The 19,677-nt window shown below is 31.6% G+C and overlaps 1 protein-coding gene across 1 annotated transcript in view; it reads right to left on the bottom strand.

Annotated features, from left to right (window-relative positions):
* LOC124362091 (mitochondrial amidoxime reducing component 2-like) overlaps positions 1 to 9,202 on the bottom strand; it is a 29,508-nt gene extending 20,306 nt beyond the window's left edge. Inside the window, exons 1-2 of the mRNA XM_046816263.1 lie at positions 8,868 to 9,202; positions 3,573 to 3,867 (exon numbers count right to left, since the gene is read on the bottom strand). Coding sequence (XP_046672219.1) covers positions 3,573 to 3,859 — 287 coding nt within the window. The 5' untranslated portion in view covers positions 3,860 to 3,867; positions 8,868 to 9,202. The remainder of the gene's footprint in view (positions 1 to 3,572; positions 3,868 to 8,867) is intronic.
* Positions 9,203 to 19,677: the final 10,475 nt, after the last annotated feature.

A 19,677-nucleotide genomic window follows, 5' to 3' on the forward strand; every position in this document is an offset into this window, starting at 1 on the left:
GATGTTAAGATGCGGCCAAGTGGGTGAGTTAATAACTTGTTGATATGTAGCAGATTCTAAGAAATACTTAAACATAATAAATGATCAAAGATAATTCATCATTGAAGAAATCTCTATCAGAAATTAAGTTGCGGCCAAGTTGGTGTTTTCAATAAACTTGTTGTTATGTAGCAGATTCTGAGAAATTCTCAAACATAATAAATTATCAAAAGTAATTCATATTGAAGAGTCACATTATCAGATCTTAAGATGCCACGATCGTTTTCAATAAACTTGTTGTTATGTAGCAGATTCTGAGAAATTCTCAAACATAATAAATTATCAAGAGTAATTCATATTGAAGAGTCACATTATCAGATCTTAAGATGCCAAGTGGGTGTTTTCAATAAACTTGTTGTTATGTAGCAGATTCTGAGAAATTCTCAAACATAATAAATTATCAAGAGTAATTCATATTGAAGAGTCACATTATCAGATCTTAAGATGCAGCCAAGTGGGTGTTTTCAATAAACTTGTTGTTATGTAGCAGATTCTGAGAAATTCTCAAACATAATAAATTATCAAGAGTAATTCATATTGAAGAGTCAATATCAGATCTTAAGTTGCCAGCCAAGTGGGTGTTTTCAATAAACTTGTTGTTATGTAGCAGATTCTGAGAAATTCTCAAACATAATAAATTATCAAAAGTAATTCATATTGAAGAGTCACATTATCAGATCTTAAGATGCCACGATCGTTTTCAATAAACTTGTTGTTATGTAGCAGATTCTGAGAAATTCTCAAACATAATAAATTATCAAGAGTAATTCATATTGAAGAGTCACATTATCAGATCTTAAGATGCCACGATCGTTTTCAATAAACTTGTTGTTATGTAGCAGATTCTGAGAAATTCTCAAACATAATAAATTATCAAGAGTAATTCATATTGAAGAGTCACATTATCAGATCTTAAGATGCCACGATCGTTTTCAATAAACTTGTTGTTATGTAGCAGATTCTGAGAAATTCTCAAACATAATAAATTATCAAAAGTAATTCATATTGAAGAGTCACATTATCAGATCTTAAGATGCCACGATCGTTTTCAATAAACTTGTTGTTATGTAGCAGATTCTGAGAAATTCTCAAACATAATAAATTATCAAGAGTAATTCATATTGAAGAGTCACATTATCAGATCTTAAGATGCCACGATCGTTTTCAATAAACTTGTTGTTATGTAGCAGATTCTGAGAAATTCTCAAACATAATAAATTATCAAGAGTAATTCATATTGAAGAGTCACATTATCAGATCTTAAGATGCCACGATCGTTTTCAATAAACTTGTTGTTATGTAGCAGATTCTGAGAAATTCTCAAACATAATAAATTATCAAGAGTAATTCATATTGAAGAGTCACATTAACAGATCTTAAGATGCCACGATCGTTTTCAATAAACTTGTTGTTATGTAGCAGATTCTGAGAAATTCTCAAACATAATAAATTATCAAAAGTAATTCATATTGAAGAGTCACATTATCAGATCTTAAGATGCCACGATCGTTTTCAATAAACTTGTTGTTATGTAGCAGATTCTGAGAAATTCTCAAACATAATAAATTATCAAGAGTAATTCATATTGAAGAGTCACATTATCAGATCTTAAGATGCCACGATCGTTTTCAATAAACTTGTTGTTATGTAGCAGATTCTGAGAAATTCTCAAACATAATAAATTATCAAGAGTAATTCATATTGAAGAGTCACATTATCAGATCTTAAGATGCCACGATCGTTTTCAATAAACTTGTTGTTATGTAGCAGATTCTGAGAAATTCTCAAACATAATAAATTATCAAAAGTAATTCATATTGAAGAGTCACATATCAGATGTTAAGTTGCAGCCAAGTGGGTGTTTTCAATAAACTTGTTGTTATGTAGCAGATTCTGAGAAATTCTCAAACATAATAAATTATCAAGAGTAATTCATATTGAAGAGTCACATTATCAGATCTTAAGATGCCACGATCGTTTTCAATAAACTTGTTAATATGTAGCAGATTCTAAGATATACACGAACAATATCACTGAATAGGCTCCTTTAACACCTCCACTGGTACATGTACCACCACGGCACCAGCTTTAGGATAACCAGAGCAAGGTGCCACAATAAGTGTGTTAACAGTGAAATCTCAAAATTAATTATATCAATAAATTTAGTACTAATGCACAATAACCTAATGCATTTAGCTTAACACCTTGTCATAGTAATATAATGCTAACTGTCTTAATAAGATCTTGAACTAATACTCTACTCTGAGAGCTTTGAAATGGAAATTGAACATTAGATTAATAGAGTAACTTAATAATTAATCAAATACAGGTTTAATTACAATTTTATAACGCATGTATTTTATCACAAACATTAAAATTTGTTAACGTGGGTTTAAAGCTAGACTCAGAAATACAATGTCAGAAATATAAGAACTGAGCTAGCTGTAGTGAAATGATCTGAATTTTTATTCCATAAGAGCAATGTTAAACCTCATGCATTTTTATACATTTATTTTTGTTGTATAATTATGTGAAATGTCTCATTTTTATATGAACCAAATGTCTATCCAAAATTCCTTTTAGTGTTTTTCTAAAAAATGTTTTTTTAGTGCTTAATTGAAGAAATTAAAAAAGTTTGAGATTTTCTCAAATAATCAGTAAAACAAAAAAACAATAACATAATCTTCTAAAGAACTATATTCAGTTATTATATGAAGTACAATGGCTATTACATCTAGTCTGGTGGTTCAGAAAAAAAGGACTAAGACAATCTAAAATGTTTAATCTCTCTTTATGATAAAGAGGGGTAACTCTCCTAGAACAAAGTAAGGAGGATATAAGATTGATATTAGGGATGTTAATAGGACATGTCCCCCTTAGAAAACATCTTATGAGGGTGGGTCTCAGTCAGACTGATGAATGCAGACTGCGGAGAAGCAGAAGAATCAGTGGAACACATATGACTAAACTGTCCTGCCATATCAAAAAGTAGAAACAAATTCATAGGGACGTATGTTCTCAGCCCCAGGGACAACAGAGAACAGGAGCCCTCTAATTTGATTGGCTTTTGTAAAAGTCTCAGATTCTGAGGGCACAAACATAAGTAAGGGAGGCGCAAATGTTCTTTTAGGACTACGTGCAGAGGCAACTGTCTCTTTCCCTTGAGAATAATTTAAAAAAATGATACATCACAAAATGTATACACTGTCTCCTCATATTAACTTTGGGACAAAACATATGTCAAGAGGCATTCAATACAGGAAAAAAATAATTACTATGGGTTTCATAATGTCCTACTCCCATATAGCAAAAATAGAGAGATGGAAAGAATTTGTTTTTAAATATGACACACATAAAAAAAGAAGACCAACTTCTACAAATTCTGTACAGGTGGTATTTTATCCTTCATCAAATTGAACATTTGTTATTTTACATTTAGACAAAGATATGAAACTCTTACATGATCTAAACACAAATTAGTATGTGCAAAGAAAAGGACTATTGTTATAATATAATATATAAGCTGATCAAACCTGTCTTGTAACGAAATTTTATTGGACTGCATCTCTCGCAGCCCACGTTCTGTAAACTGAGCTTCCTCCAGATGTTTCTTTTGAGCTCCTTTCAGTGGATAAATAACGAGATCACTAACTTCTCCAACTTTTGTCCATTTCGAAGGAACCTCTATTTCTTCAAGTGAACGCTCAGAATAAAAGAATGTTTGCTTCTTCTTCTGACGCCAAAAGAATACTCCCGCAAATATAACTGCAGCTAGCGTCACAGAAGCTGCTATTACCACAGGTGACTCTAGTTGTTTCATTTTATCATCTAAAAGAAAAATTAAACAGAGATGATATTCTTGAGACCATGATTATAATAACAGTTCAAGTTTTAGTATAGCCTAATTAAAATTCTATAATTTATTATAATAGATGTCTAAGTTACAATTAAAGCATTTTTATTAGAAAAATGTTTATACAACAGAAAACTTTCTAAGTTGATACAACAAAGCTCAGACAGACACTGAGACAAATTTACTCAACAATAAATTATTATTATTTTTATTATTCAGAAAACCACTATTATTTTATGTATTAGGAATTATGTTAAATAAAATGAAACAAAAACGGAAACATGGACAAACTGAAGTACTTTATTAATTATCCACAACTATGTAATAAAGCATCTATAATGATTCAAAGTATCAAAGAAACAAAGAATATTTGATATTGTTATAATAAGAGATATTATATGGTTGAAGGACGAGGTTGTAGTCAGAGATGGAAACCATTCATTTGATCCAAACCATGTACTGACAAAGACTTAGCATAAAGATGCATAAGTTATGAATTGAAAAACAGAGTTCTGTAGGTTCAATTGAAATACAATACCAGAATAAAAGACCAAAGTAACGACATGATCAAAATATAAAATGTTTAATAGTAAAATTACGTAAAATGTGAATATACCTAATGATTCTAAATTCATTGGATTGATTTAATTGGACAGAAATCCCACAACTAAGACCTAGCTAACTAGTTAAGTTTTCTTCTGTTTAAATGACGAGCAGCCTGCACAAAAATATCTCATGGTGCCTGGTGCATCATCTGAATTCCCTCCTATACACCCCAAGCCTAATACAATTGTCAATTTTACCCATCTCTGCATCTGTTGTCATAAACAAAACATCACCTGTTGCCGTAAATATACGATTTCATTCATCTGCTATATAAACAAGTGGTAGAATTATGCCACACCATGTGTTGCATAACAAACTTCGTTGAGGTTGCATGCAAAATTTCAAGCCTACGGCTCATTTAATTTTTCAGATATCCTGCAGACAGATAGACGGACAGAATTTCAAAAAGACAAGAAGTTTATATCTTCCTGGTAGACAAAAAGGAAATAGTGTTAGTTTTCTAAGTGATTGACTTCAATTATGATCAGCTAATCCATGTTTGGACTTGCACCATAATAGAACTCATTCTTGTCTATGTAGCAATTGGGTTTCATACAAAATTAAAGAAAAAATTTTTCTTTAAATATCTCCACATAATAAGCCTACATTCACTTTTTCGTTTATTAAGTGGGTTTCATAGCAGTGTTTAACACGTTCATCACGATGTATACTCCATCGGGTACACACTATACAACTGCCTTTGTGTACTCCATCGGGTACACACGATATAACTGCCTTTGTGTACCCAATCGGGTACACACCAGGCTTTCGTAAAGCGCATTGTGCACCTGATGGTATACATGTTGCAATGCATTTCCTTATTGCGTTTTTATTGTTTGCATGTCTTGGTTGGTTTGTTAAATTTGAATAAACACCTCAGACTAACGTGTACCCCGTTGGGCGCACGATTGCTTCATTTTTTAGGTAAATTTATTTTTTGAGGTACCTCTAGGGGTACACAGAGAAAAGTTGGAAAAAACATATTGAAATAATTGTTTTGTGCACAGTTGCAAAACATACTTTTCTCGTTACACATAGACATTTAAAATAAAAAAACCAATTACGGATTTTTTTCCCATTATAATTGAAAAATTCTATATGGCAAATAAAATAATACAGACAAAACCCGCCGTTGTGAACATATTAAATAATAAAAGTCTAACACTTATCTTTTTACCCTAATGGTACACACCAAGTAATTAATATGTATTAGGATAGTTAGTAGGCTATATGTTTTAATGTCACATGACAAAATCTAATATGACTGTATTCAGTTTATTTATTCTGCTATTTCTTGTTGTTGCCGTCATGGTTACGCATGTAGACTAATGTAGCCAAATCCTATGGAGTGACATGCACTGTCATCGAACTCTGTGTTGCATATACAGAAATGAAGTTTCTTGTCTATAGACCGGTTTGTTTTTGAGATATTGTGCGGACAAACAGAAGTGAAATTTTTCAAGCCCTTTGACTGATAGGCTTCACCAACAAGCGTTTAGTAGCCACAAAGTATTTAGGGCTTACATGTTAATACTGTTGTACTTTAAATAAATTAGAACATTGCTTACATTCTTTTCAGTGTTGTATTACATTATTACAGTAAGTTATAGTTAATATTTCTTTTGACATTATTATGGAAATGTGCAAAGAAAACATTGTCAATGATCAGATTAGTTAATTACAAGTAACCTACAAGACAATATATTTTATGTATCAAAACTTAGTAAATAACTGTAAAAAAGAGCATTAGGCCTAACAATAGTATTTGCATTACATATTTGTTTAATTAAAAACAAAATTAATTACTACAGTACTACTTATGTATTACTGTACTATAGTTTATAAACTACACACAACGAAAGACAAAAAAGATATACAAATTAATTAAATAGATATTTCACACAAAAAAAAAACATGTCCAAAATACTACTTATGTATTACTGTACTATAGTTTATAAACTACACACAACGAAAGACAAAAAAGATATACAAATTAATTAAATAGATATTTCACACAAAAAAAACATGTCCAAGCACAGCATTTTGGTGTAAAATATTACATTTGGTCGCATTGCCTATTAATTTTTGGTTTTGAAACTGTTGGTATATATGGCTTTTTATATGGGACATTATAAAAATCAGTATTTAATAAATATTAAATACACAAAAGTTGGTTTTTATTTTTTTTATAACACAGTAAAAAAGTGTATTTTCTAAAACTCAATTTTAATGTTTTTTAAAATATTTTTGTTTCAACATTATTAGAATATATGGGTAGGGTACGATAAACGGACCCCGTTTTTTATATTGATATTGACAAACGATATTACTTAATTATGACTTTCGTTATAACCAACCGATTATGATTTTTGAAAAATAACTAACTTGTATGAACTATAAATACTTTTTCATATGTATAATAAACCCATTTTCTTTTTTAGATAATAACAGACAATTGAAAACTCGCGAAGGACCATGAACAAAGTTTAAAAAGTGGCATACCAGCCGACCTGCTTGCAGATCATCTCTGTATGTGTACAGAAGAGAAGTACGGTTTTCCAGAGAAGATGCTTCAATAACTTCTCAAAAGCGGTTAATCATTGCTACCCAGGAGAAAAAAGTATTTCCTGTTATAAATGTTTATGTTGTTATCTTTTCATTATTATTTATGAGATTTTCCCATTTCCAGTTTTGATTGTTTACGTTTGATCGTTAGAGCTCATTTATTGTTTAAAAGATTATATTATGATTATGACTATAGATATCTTGATATGATTTAGGGTAGGGTACGATAAGCGGACCCGGTTTTTTATATCGAAATTGGTAAACGATATTACTTAATCATAATCATCGATATAATCAATTGATACTGATTAATTATTTTTAACAATTAACTTAAATAATCTATATTAGCAGCTGTAAACACTTTAAAATAATACAAGTAAGGTAATATTTCAATTTTATATAAGTAACATTTGTATATTAAAAATGGCAGTCAATCTTAGAAAACTACACGACATTGCTTTGAAAGACGGTAAGACATGTTCTTCGTGGCTTCAACATGTTAGACTCGTACCGAAAAACCCATTATGTGAAATTTGTGGGAAAGAAACAACTGTAACTGTGAGAGGAGTAAATATGGTCGTCTTCAGTTTTCCTAATTTTGGTTATAATAATTTGTTTGATCACTGTAAACATTAAATTCATATTTTAATTTAAAACATATTATTGATGTGGAGGACTATAGATACTTTTATATCGATTGATAGTCTAGGAGATACGAATATCAGGTATCGATGATTACATTATTTGATTAAAAAAACTGGGTTCGCTTATCGTACCCCACCCATGATTTATAAACCCATATTCAATAAATGAATATTAAGTATCGATGATTGTACTAATCGATATAAAAACCGGCTCTGCTTATCGTACTCTACCCAAATATATATCATATTCGTTACTTTATTGCTGAAAAAGATTTATGAAACTCAGATGATTGGTGTACATTGGATTTTTCCTCAAAACTGTACGGAATATGACTGGCACCAAGCGGCTGGCAACTGGCCGTGACACTCAAACAGACAGTAATATCAAATGTTTTTCGCTATGTGATTAGGTTACAGTATCTATATCACACTATTAAACAACCTCAGCACACCAGCATATAGAGTAGTCCATTATTAAAGCTTTACAAGAACTGTATTACTTATTTGGGCAGAGTACAATAAGCGGAGCCGGTTTTTACATCACATATTAAAATCACTATATATTGAATTGAATATACTTTATATATTGAATAACAGAACTATCTAAAACATATACGTCTAAAATATAAAATTAAAGTCACTTGTCTCAAATTAATAAAAATAGTTTAAACAATTTCATGTCATAAATAATAAAGGAACAAACACCTTTAATCAACCGATAAAACTTGGACAGGTGACAGGAATAATGTTGTTTAAATAATAAAGAAAATGTAACAACAAAACAAACATGTATTAAATCATATTTGTGTTAAAGTTAACTATCATTATTTATTTAAAAGAAGTTACTTATAGAACAAATTGTGCTTAAAATATGAAAATGAGTGTACAGTTGGTGCAGATGATTTAGATACAAATTTAGTTGTAATAATATTTAGTAGTTAATTTTGTAGTTTAATATTTAGTTGTTCAAATTAATTATTATTGGTTGATTATATCGATGAGTATTAAATTAAATATCGTTTAATTTCGAAGTAAAAAACCAGGTCCGCTTATCATACTCTACCCACTTATTCTCAAGGACAAGCAATTTTAAATTGTTATTTCATTTTGTCTCTGTATAATATCATGGACAAGCCATTTCTTATTGTGAATTTACTTACCAGTGTTCTCTGCAACTTAAATTAAAACAAGAGAATGTTAACCTCTCTTTAAACAAGTAAACGAGTACAATTAGTTCCAGGCACTTGACAGCTATCCTACACTTGCTCAGTAATTCGAGACTGAAATATATATTGCAAAAAGTTGATAAAAGTAGCCAATCAGAAAGAACCAACAACGAACTAAACTAATTTGATAGATTAGAAAAGTATTTAAACTGTTTCTTTGACCTTTGCGCCTTCGTAGTCTACTTATAACTTTACTAGTGACTACTGACTTCGACTCCCACAGAGCACAGAGACAGATCAGAGCTCAACTCACGTGCGACCGCAAGTGTTTGCAACCAGTGCGACGCGAATACACGACGCGACGTGACATTAATTAAATTGTTGATTTTCAAGGCTGCATCAGCTGTTTTCCTCTCTATGTATTAACATGTTTTTATTTCTTTATTTTAGAACAAGCAAGTGCGCAAAACGTCTTAATTTTACCCCATTAAAAGTACTTTTATTATTTATTGTTTTTGATCTGTTGGATATTCCTCTCTATCTGCTCTGTTTTTATTTTATTGTAATAATATATGCTAATGCTTTGTTAATGTTAATGACAAGATTCTGAAATGCCGCTTCCTATTGATTAACAGAAATTATTGGATTGTTTATTGTTAAACCTCGTTGTCTGGCGGGAAATTTTATTTTGAAAAACATAATTTGTGTTATTTGAAGTTTTAAATTCTGGAACTGGAGAAGATTCTTTGGTTCTTTTCCGTTAATTCACTACCAATCCAATAGTTGAAATATAAACTATTCGATACAAAACCATTCATTTTTTCTCGGGTTCCGTTAATTCACTGTCATTGAAAAAAAACCATTCGATACAAAAACCTGTCTAGGATTCCTGGATTTATTACCTTATCTCTTGGCGATAGGAGCAGCGTGGCGCGGCGGGCGGCCAGTCTAGACAGTCATTGTTGCGGTAGCAGTAGCCATGAACATATTGCGAATTGCTAGTGAAAGTCGATACCAAACAACGCGACTGTGCAGTTTTTACAAGTAAGAGGGCAATAACCCGAGACTGTGTGCTAATAACCATGAAATGTTATTGCAGTTAAGTGACAGTCAAGATCGTTGGTCGTGTTCTAAAACGTACGTGTAGGGAATACAAACCAGTGCGTGCTGATACCTTTTTATCAGGCTCTAGTTTGGAATACAGAACAATTATTTTGTTCATCTACTGTTGAGCAAGGAGTACAACCTCAGTGAAATTTTGTCACGACGAACTTGACATGAAACCATAATACAACTGTTGATTGGAATATGTATATGCGCGAGGTATGTGAATACACACTAAAAGCCGCGTTTACACCGGAGTTAATAACAAAAAGTTGGTAACTTTTAGTTATTAACAAGGTTACAGTAACTAAAAGTTAATAACTAAAAGTTACAGTGTCACCAGTTTGTGTGTAACATTTGTTATTAACTTTATGGCCCCGCCCCGCCTTTTTGTGCATGGGCCAGTAGTGACTTTGAACATTTAATAGTTATGTTAGGACAATGTAATTGGCAAGCAAGACACAAAATTATGGAAAAGCAATCCCAGTACAAGAAAATCTAGCAGTGACCTTACGTGTCTTGGATAAATAGCAAAGCGTCAAAAGCGTACCACTTGCTCCCGATAGCCCCGGAACCACTTTTCCCTTTTTTAGACTCTCTTTGAAACCTCCGATCTTGACAGTTTCATTGCAAGGGCTATTTCAGTCCAAGCACTGTTCTTCAAATTCTTATCTTTAAATTCTCAGCAAGTAGGGTCCCACAAAACAGTTTTGTTCGCGGTACAGATCTATAAGTTTGAAAACTCGTTCCCTCGGCCATTCCGCTTCACTTAAACAAGTTTTTTCATTTTGAGAACAAAACAGTGCAACAGTAAAAACAAATAAAAAAACAGTTATAACGTCTGGTACACCAAAACACTTCAACAAGTCGTGTGTGCGCACAATCACTCCTGTCTTGCAACTGAGAAACTCACAACTAGTCCGGTAGTGTGCGCGCGGTCATGTTACCAACAAAAGTTACAACGCCCGTGGCGACTGTAACATGTGTTATTAACAAAAGTTACACCCTTCCTTTGATCTTTACCGACATTCGGTGGATAACAAAAATCGTGTTATTAACATGGGGTTTTGGCGTGTTATTAACAAATGTTACAGTGAATTTTTGAACTCTTTTAAAATGTTATTAACTTTTTGTTGGTAACACGTGTTATTAACTCCGGTGTAAACGCGGCTTTATGAGCAATAATGCAGTTATTGGTGGGCCCAATACTACCGTTGAAATTGATGAGAGTTGCTTTGCTAAGAGAAAGTACAATACAGGTAGGTTTGTACCTAATCAATGGGTTTTTAGGAGGAATTTGTCGGGAGACAAAAGAATGCTTCCTTGTGCCTGTTCCGAACAGAACTGCTCGTACATTGCTGCCTATAATTATTGAAAAATGTTTGCTCCGAGTACTGTACAACAATTATTACCGATGACTGGGAGACACCTATGAACACTTGACAGTTAATCATTCTATTAATTTTGGTTGATCCGAGACTTTAGCACACACTAACACAGTTGAATGTTTGTGGGGTAAAGTCAAATCACGAAATAAGAAACAATGGGGTACTTACCGTCCAATGTTAAACAGTTATTTGTGTGAATACACGTGGCGCAAGAAATACGCACATGAAAATTTGTTTAAGAAAATGTTGGAACATATTTCAATCTTCATGCGACCGCAGTGATCAGTACTATTTACAACAATAACAATTGTACATTGGTTATCCTTTTGAATTATAAAATAAAACATATGACGGCGTGTAAAATGTTTTTAGATGCTATTTAAATCACTTCATTCCAGGTATTTACTATTATTAACTAACACAATTGGCTAAAGAAAACAAAATTTTAATCTAATTTAAGTACAAACATCATTGGTAGTGAATTAACGGAATTCCAGGACCATAAAAACTAATGGTAGTGAATTAACGGAAAAGAACCGATTCTTAATCAAATGTTTATGTCGTGTTTGTTAAATAGTAGCACCCTAATATCGGTACAGCTCTTTGGGTGTATCTCACGTATAATATTTTTATGTCTATTGCTATATATTCTTATATTCTTCCACTTATCATATCAGCTGCGCGCGCATATGTCGTCATCAGCTGTTATGTTATTATTATTCCACAAAACATGGTGATGTTTCCTATTATTTACTTGAATCAGCAATATCAGTAGTGGCCAATTTTTTTGACTGATCGTCAATGAAGCCTATTACTGAGGGGCTGGGAAAGTTTTAATTATGTCTGTCTATCTGTCTGTACGATACCTAGAGAAAACAAACTGACCCATACGTTCTAGTACGATGATAGTGTATGTCACTCCCTGGATTTTGCTGAGAATTAGTGAACATTTTTCCATTCTTTTTATGGCCAAGGTGGTAACTAGAAAATTGCAGAATAAATAAATTTGTAAAGAAACTGAATGCAATCATAAGACATTTTAACATATGACATGTAACGCATGTAGCCCAACCATCCCCAATATATCTTGAAAAAGATGTAATTTTGTAGTCTTTAATTTTTGAATGAAATTTCTCATAAACAATAATGAGTTGTGTGGTAGTGAATGTCTTTATCAATGGGATGTGACCTAGCGTCATTGAAGCCTATTACTCAGTTATAGGTACAAATTTCTAGTTATAGGCCTATTATTTGTTTACTCAGTAAACTGGCACAAATTTCTCTCTGTCTGCCAGGGGGATGTCAAATTTTCTTTTCTGAGTTTGACTGTTTGTCCGCAAACCACATTGGAAATGAAATTTTCTATAGACTTTTTCAATTTTGCATGTATCCTCAGTGAAGCCTATTACGCAACTGTGATGTGGTGTACTCGTACTATAGATCACAATTTCAGTGATCTTTTAACTTTCATGATCTTTCAAGTGACAAAAAAAACTGTTTGAACGTGAATAAGTACAGTAAATATGAAGTTTTAGATCTAAATGATCAAAAAAGGGACATTGTGATGATAATTTAATCACACATTTCAACTTTCCTTGGTTAGGTAGTGATAGAAATGTGTCACAGATTCATAACTTTGGAGAATTTTCACAAGCTGTATGGATCCATTAACTAGAATGCACAATATAATGTAAGACCTTGTTTAACACCTTGACTGCAACAGAATCCATAGTGCACATGCTGTGGTATTAGAATATTTAAGGTCACTTAATATATAACTATGGAGATGGTTGTTAAACAAAGGGAAGGTCCTGTTTAAACAAAATTTTTGTATACATCATTGTTTATAGTTGATTCAAAACTGGATATATTTGATTCAGTTGAACTTTTGGAGATTTTGATAGACTGGAGTAAGGAGTTGGATAAGATTTTAGGAGAATGAACAAGGGTAATTTTTTCTCTGACGTTTCTTGAAGCTCAATAATAAAGACCTGGTAAAATACCAACTCAGCTCGCTTAAATCAAATGTATCTTACTTCATCAATGTCTCACGTGAAGTGACCATAAAGACCAACAAAACTTTCACTTCAGTAGGAAAACTAATCAGAGATATATTTTGTATTTACCACCACTCACACACTGTAGTAATTTATTCGTAGTTTAAAAAGTGTAGTCTTTGCCTTCTTTACATCTCTCCAAATGTGCAGTATAAATTAAATCACAAATCCTACAATATTTTAATGATGTGCATATTAATACTAGGCATAAATCTATTTGGCCGTTTATTATAAACCCATTCATTAAAAAGAACTATCACTGGTAACCGTTATTGTTGAAACCTTTCTTGGTCACTTAAATTGAATTATCCAGTTAGGAAGATAAGATATGTGGAAAATTTAAGATTGGCTAACAAATTTAACTAATAGGTGTTTTATGGCATTGAACCGAAATAAAATTCTATACACTTCCAACTCCTGCTGAACTACAAATATATAAGTAAGTAAGTCTACGAATGGTGCACCCGAAAATAGGGCTGACCTAATGTCATTGGGACAAAGACTTATATCAGTACACACATTTTTTGTCAAATGGAGGATCCAATTGAAAATCTAATAGCAATGTTGGAGCTAAATCACTTACTAGCTTAACACTGTGAAACCACTTACCTTGTTGTCTTATATAAGCTACTCAATAATCTTTTGGAAAGGGCACACAACTTTTACAACTACGATGTTAAAAGTCCATTGGTACATCTTCAGAGCACGGAAAATGATGTTACTAGTGATCCTGAGGATGTCAACTTCTTCAGCATGACCAGTCTCAGCAGAAGTTTTGAAGTTGGTTTCAAGAGTAGTTCATTTTCCAGTTAACTTTCCACTCTTAAATGCTAATAGTTGCCTTTTGTTTATTTGTTGTTACTTTTTCTAAAATTCTAAAGTCACGTTTATACAGCAGTTTACAAATAAAAAGCTTTACATTTCTCAGCGTTGCTCATTGTTGAAGATCTGTGGCAGATGAATAAAAATATAAAATGTTTAAAGTCACTGCTTGTCATTCTAATAAAGTTTTTAAAACTGCCATCTACCAATTCTCGTAACAGTGGGTCATCCCTGTTCAGATCTATTAAATGTGCACTGCCACTATATCTGGTTCTTGCTCATAGCAATGCTCTTACTCAGCATCTTCTTGGTGCACTTTGGGAAGCCAAAATATAACAAGTATTTGCAGCTGCAATTATGTTGTCTTCCATTCTTTACATCTTAAATAACACCAGCCTTCCAAATACAAAAATTCACACTTTTAAAATGTTAACGTAGCTTGTTTGCAAATCTTTTGCTTCAAACCAAAAAGTCTGAAACTAAAATTTTGCAAACAAATCTAATAATTGTAAACTTTTTAGTTGCAACATGCTGTGTAAATGCCACTTAAGTTTATGTTCATACACTGTCTTCTGTAAAAATGCAGTTTTTGTAATGTAGTTTACTGTTGGAAAATAATAGTGTTATTCTCAAAGGTTACTAAGACCCCTAAAAAATTCCAGTTGATTTGATCAGTGTTTCAATTTAACTTAGAATGGGAGCTCAAATGAAAATATTCGAATGTGACTATTGGTGAATGATTTATGTATGATGCAATGAATGCAGCCTTCGCTCAGTTCTTTATTCTAGATCAACAAATTTGTATGGATGAATCTTTATGATTAGAATTTTAAATCATTTAGTATACGCCAAACAAACAGATTTGTTATTAAGTTTTAAGTAAGCAGCATCAAAACACATAATATTGACCTAGAGTTGCTTGATGACAAGGATTTGTTTATTGTAAATAAATCTCAGCTTTGAGACAATAGGGACCGTCTGTTTACTGATAATTCTTATACAAAAATTCCATTAAGAATTATCAAAGAACAACACATATCTTACTTTTATAATAAATACAAGTTGTAACAGTTTCTTTGAAAAATCCATTACAAAAATTGTATCCTGGTAACATTATTTATGTTCAAAAGGATAAATGACACTAAAAACACAAAAAAATCCTAAATAAAAAAAATCCTAATATATTTTTATTATATTTGTAATTCTATGAAAAAATCCGAGTACCTTTTGAACCACTGGTTGTCATGCAGAAGACTATTTGCAGCCAAAGTGGCAAGGAAAGTCTAAAACCTGTTCTTGTTGCTAAATATAATCCTAAATGGGAAAAAAGACAATAAAATACATTTACATTATGTGTGTTGAAAACCAACAGAATACTTTTTTATAATATTACAAACATGGTCTTGTTTGATGCTCAAACTTTATATAAAAATAATACTGACAAACCTTTGAAGGCACAGAAGTTTATATGCACTATTTATTATTATAGACCCCATAAAATAATAAAACATATTGCCTCTATATGTTCCCATTCAAGGTGATAGTATACATACTGTAGTATCTAAACTGCATAATGACAACAGTTGGTTAAGTTTAGTTTGCTTATTTGCAGAGATCAAGAAATAGGTAAGTTATGTACTGGCAACATGTAATAGTGATATCACAAGTTTGGATCATTTTATTGATCGAGGATTTTAATGGATGATGGACATATATAATTTTTTTAACTATTAGGAATCTTATTATAGGGAAAATATGTTCCTAAATTTACATAAAATATCCTAAAGAATGTCAAATAGAATGCAGTATTGAAGAATAAAAGGTATAAGGTATTTGAGAATCTTCAAAATGCGAGAACCACTGTTTCGATTTCTTATTTGATCTTATTATATCAAAGCCTAATTTTTGTTTGTACTACATAAGAAACACAAATATTGTGATTTGTATTGATAGCATAACAGAAGAAAATATGGAAGATACCAATCAAAATGGTTTAACATGATCACAACGATGGTTTCTTCCTGACTTTTATTTGCTGTCAAATTTTTCAATAATAGTTTTAAAAAAACCGTAATTGGTTTTTTTTACGTTTAACGTCTAGGTATAATGAGAAAAGTATGTATGCTTCACAATTTTGCACAAAAAAATTATTTCAATACGTGTTTTTAATTTTTCTCTGTGTACCCCAGGAATACTAAAAAAATTCATTTACCTTAAAAATTAAGCAATTGTGCGCCAGACTGAGTACATGATAACTTAAGGCATTTATTTAAGTTCGGGATCAAATTTAGCAACCACCAAGACGTGCAAACAATAAAAATGTAGTAAGGAAATGCATAGCAACATGTACACTAACGGGCGCATGACACTTTACGAAAACACAATTGGATACACGATGGCAGTTGTGAAAGATCGCATGTACCCGATGGAGGACATGTCGTTGTGAACATGTTAATATCAAACTTTTTACTTCCAACTAACAATGGTCAGTATATATTTGCACAACAATTAATAAAGAAGATTTAGACCTTTTAAGGTTTATTTACAAAATGGAAACCAATTTTTAATATAATACTAATGAATGAATAATCTAAGTATTTTATAAAGTGTTAATACAACAATACTTCTACTGTAATACTATTTAATTTAAATTTTTATGTACTTGTTGATTGTAACTCATCCTGACACAATGCTGTATCATAATAAGTTCTCTGATACAGTCTAGGCTAAATAATAGAAAAGTAAAACTGGATGAGTCGTATTTTGCTAAGGAAATGCTAAATCTTGGTTTGTAATAAAACAACAATGTATAGTACTGTATTTTTGTAAACTGAGTACACTGATGCAGTGACTATGTTAGAAACTTTGCAATCTCATAAATAAATGAAAACCAGAAAGCAGTGACACATGTTAAAAATCAGATTGTAATTTACATTCACACCATGTTTTGAAAACAGTAAGTAGATACAAGTCAAAAAGAAATTTAATCAGAGATTTAGTGATGAAAAGGTCATCCAAACTGAAAATTCCTGATGGAAGAAAGTATTGCTGCAGACATTTTTTTTCAAACAGTTGGCATGCAACTTCAGTTCTATATAGCTATATAGTTGAATTGGAAGATAATTTATGTCCCTCCATAGCATTCGGCCAATGCTCACAAGAAACCTCAAGAATAGATTGAGCTATAAACTTGAAGTTTTGGTTATTTTTCTATCTCTCAGAGAGCTCACAAGATTCTTCTCCATCTGTTTGTCTTCTGCAGGATATCTTGAGAATGAATTGAACTATACATTTGAAATGTTTCATGAAACATAGAACTTAATAGAAGCATTTCAAATTACCTATAGTTTGGTGTACTGCTACCTTATAATAATATAGCACCAAATAAATCTTCATTGATTGAAAAACTGTTTTGCAGCATTTCACTTCTAAATTGAACATTTGTACAAAATATGAGTCTTGGATTTCACTTACACTTGTTTTGTGATTGTTTCTATCTAATATGAAACATTCCAAAACACCCGTTTTGATTCTCGTTTGGTAAGCTACAATTTCATAATAACACTAAAAAACTTAATTTTATTACCAGCTCTGAGTTTTGTTGACAACAGAACTTATTTTTACAAAGGTTTATTTCAGATTTAAAACCAAAAATATCAGTTTATCTTTGTAGGTATTTTAATAAACATAGCAAGGCATATACTCTTGAAAAAACAGTACAAAACTTCATATTAAACAAAAAAGTTTTGTGGCAGAAACCCTGTAAACTTATCTCAGAACTGCTGGCCTCCATAATTGACCCATGACCTTCAAATGAGAGACACATCATACATTACTAACTAAGCTACTAAACTTAGTTATTCATGACTTGTTTGGAACTACACTAAAACTGACCAGTAGTACATTCTACATATTGATTGATACATAGTATTTGTAAGACTTCATTAAACAGATTTGCATGTGAATTTTATGCTTGACCTACTTAGCATTTCAGTGCTATACTAATGTTTTCCATTAAAATTAGGAACAATAATTCATATTGTATTGATAATATTTATTTTTACCTCTTGAGTTAAAAATTGTTTAATATGATATTATCCAAATGATAACTTGGATGAAATTATTTATAATTTCAGCATTTAGCTATCTATGGAATATTAGACTTATCTTCAGATGATGGTTGCTGTAGTAAAAATGATTTACCAGTTTTTAATTTTTGATTGATCCATTAATTGAATTTGAAAACTAATTAATATGCTATAATGATTGTGATTTATTAACTGAGTATTAGCAAAGCCTATTATTCAAAGGGCTGGGAAACCATTTCTGTCTGTCTGTTTGTACATCTCGAAAATGAACAGATAACATGCAGACTTGAAATTTGATGATCCGTTCAAAGCATTTGGCTGAGCATTAGCAAATATTTTTACTTTTTTTTTGTGAGACCATGATGACAATGAGAATAATCATAGAATAAACAAATTTGTAAACCTACTGAGCTCAATCGTACTACATTGTTACATGTAATACTTGGTGGGTTGGTTGGCAAGACTTTTGTTGCATTCTATTGGTTTATTCAATTCTCCGTTGTATCAGTATTTTTGTTTATAGACAAAATAGAGTTTGATAAGTCTGCTTGTCTCTCCATCAGATTTTTATGGGTGTTATAGCAAAGTGTTATAACTCAGGGTGATATCTTGAAAATGAATTGAGCAAGAACATAGCCAGGAACAAATTTTGGAGAGGGTAAAGATGATATTTTCTGTAGTGGATATAAAGTAAGGCTAGTGCAGTTAACCGCTGATTTCCCATTTTGTTCCTTAAAAAGTTCTTGACCCATTTCAATGATGAGAATGATCTTTCAGCAGTACATGTCGGTAATACTGAATTATTTAAATAATAATAATTGTTCGCTAATAAAGTAATTGAAAAACTTAAAAACTTGAGGGGTCCAAGCCCCTTGGACCCCCATGCTGGCTATGTCCTTGGAATTGAGCTATAAAGTTGAAATTTTATATATTTTGGTTATAGCTATCTCTAAAAAAGGTTCTGGAAAAATTCCTCTTATGCCTATTTGTGTTTTCCTCTGGATATCTCAAGAACGAATTGAGCTATGGATTTGAAACTTTTATGTAACATCATTTCTAACTAAGTAATGTCATGTTTGACCATGTGCATGTAGCTGACCATTTACATAGTCTGACTATCTACATAGTTCTTAAGAACGGTCAATCTGTAGACTTTAAATTTTGCTTGAACTTAATATCTAAATTGACAGGAATTAGCTTGATGAAGATGCATGTCTATCGATAATATTTTACAGATCATCATTGAAGTTTATTACTCAATACACTTGCAAGTTTCTCTTCTGTCTGCTTGGGGGCTGTAAAAGTTCCTTTTCTATCTGATTGTCTGTCTGTCCATACAACATCT

This window comes from Homalodisca vitripennis, chromosome 5 (assembly GCF_021130785.1).
Source record: "Homalodisca vitripennis isolate AUS2020 chromosome 5, UT_GWSS_2.1, whole genome shotgun sequence".
NCBI lineage: Eukaryota > Metazoa > Arthropoda > Insecta > Hemiptera > Cicadellidae > Homalodisca > Homalodisca vitripennis.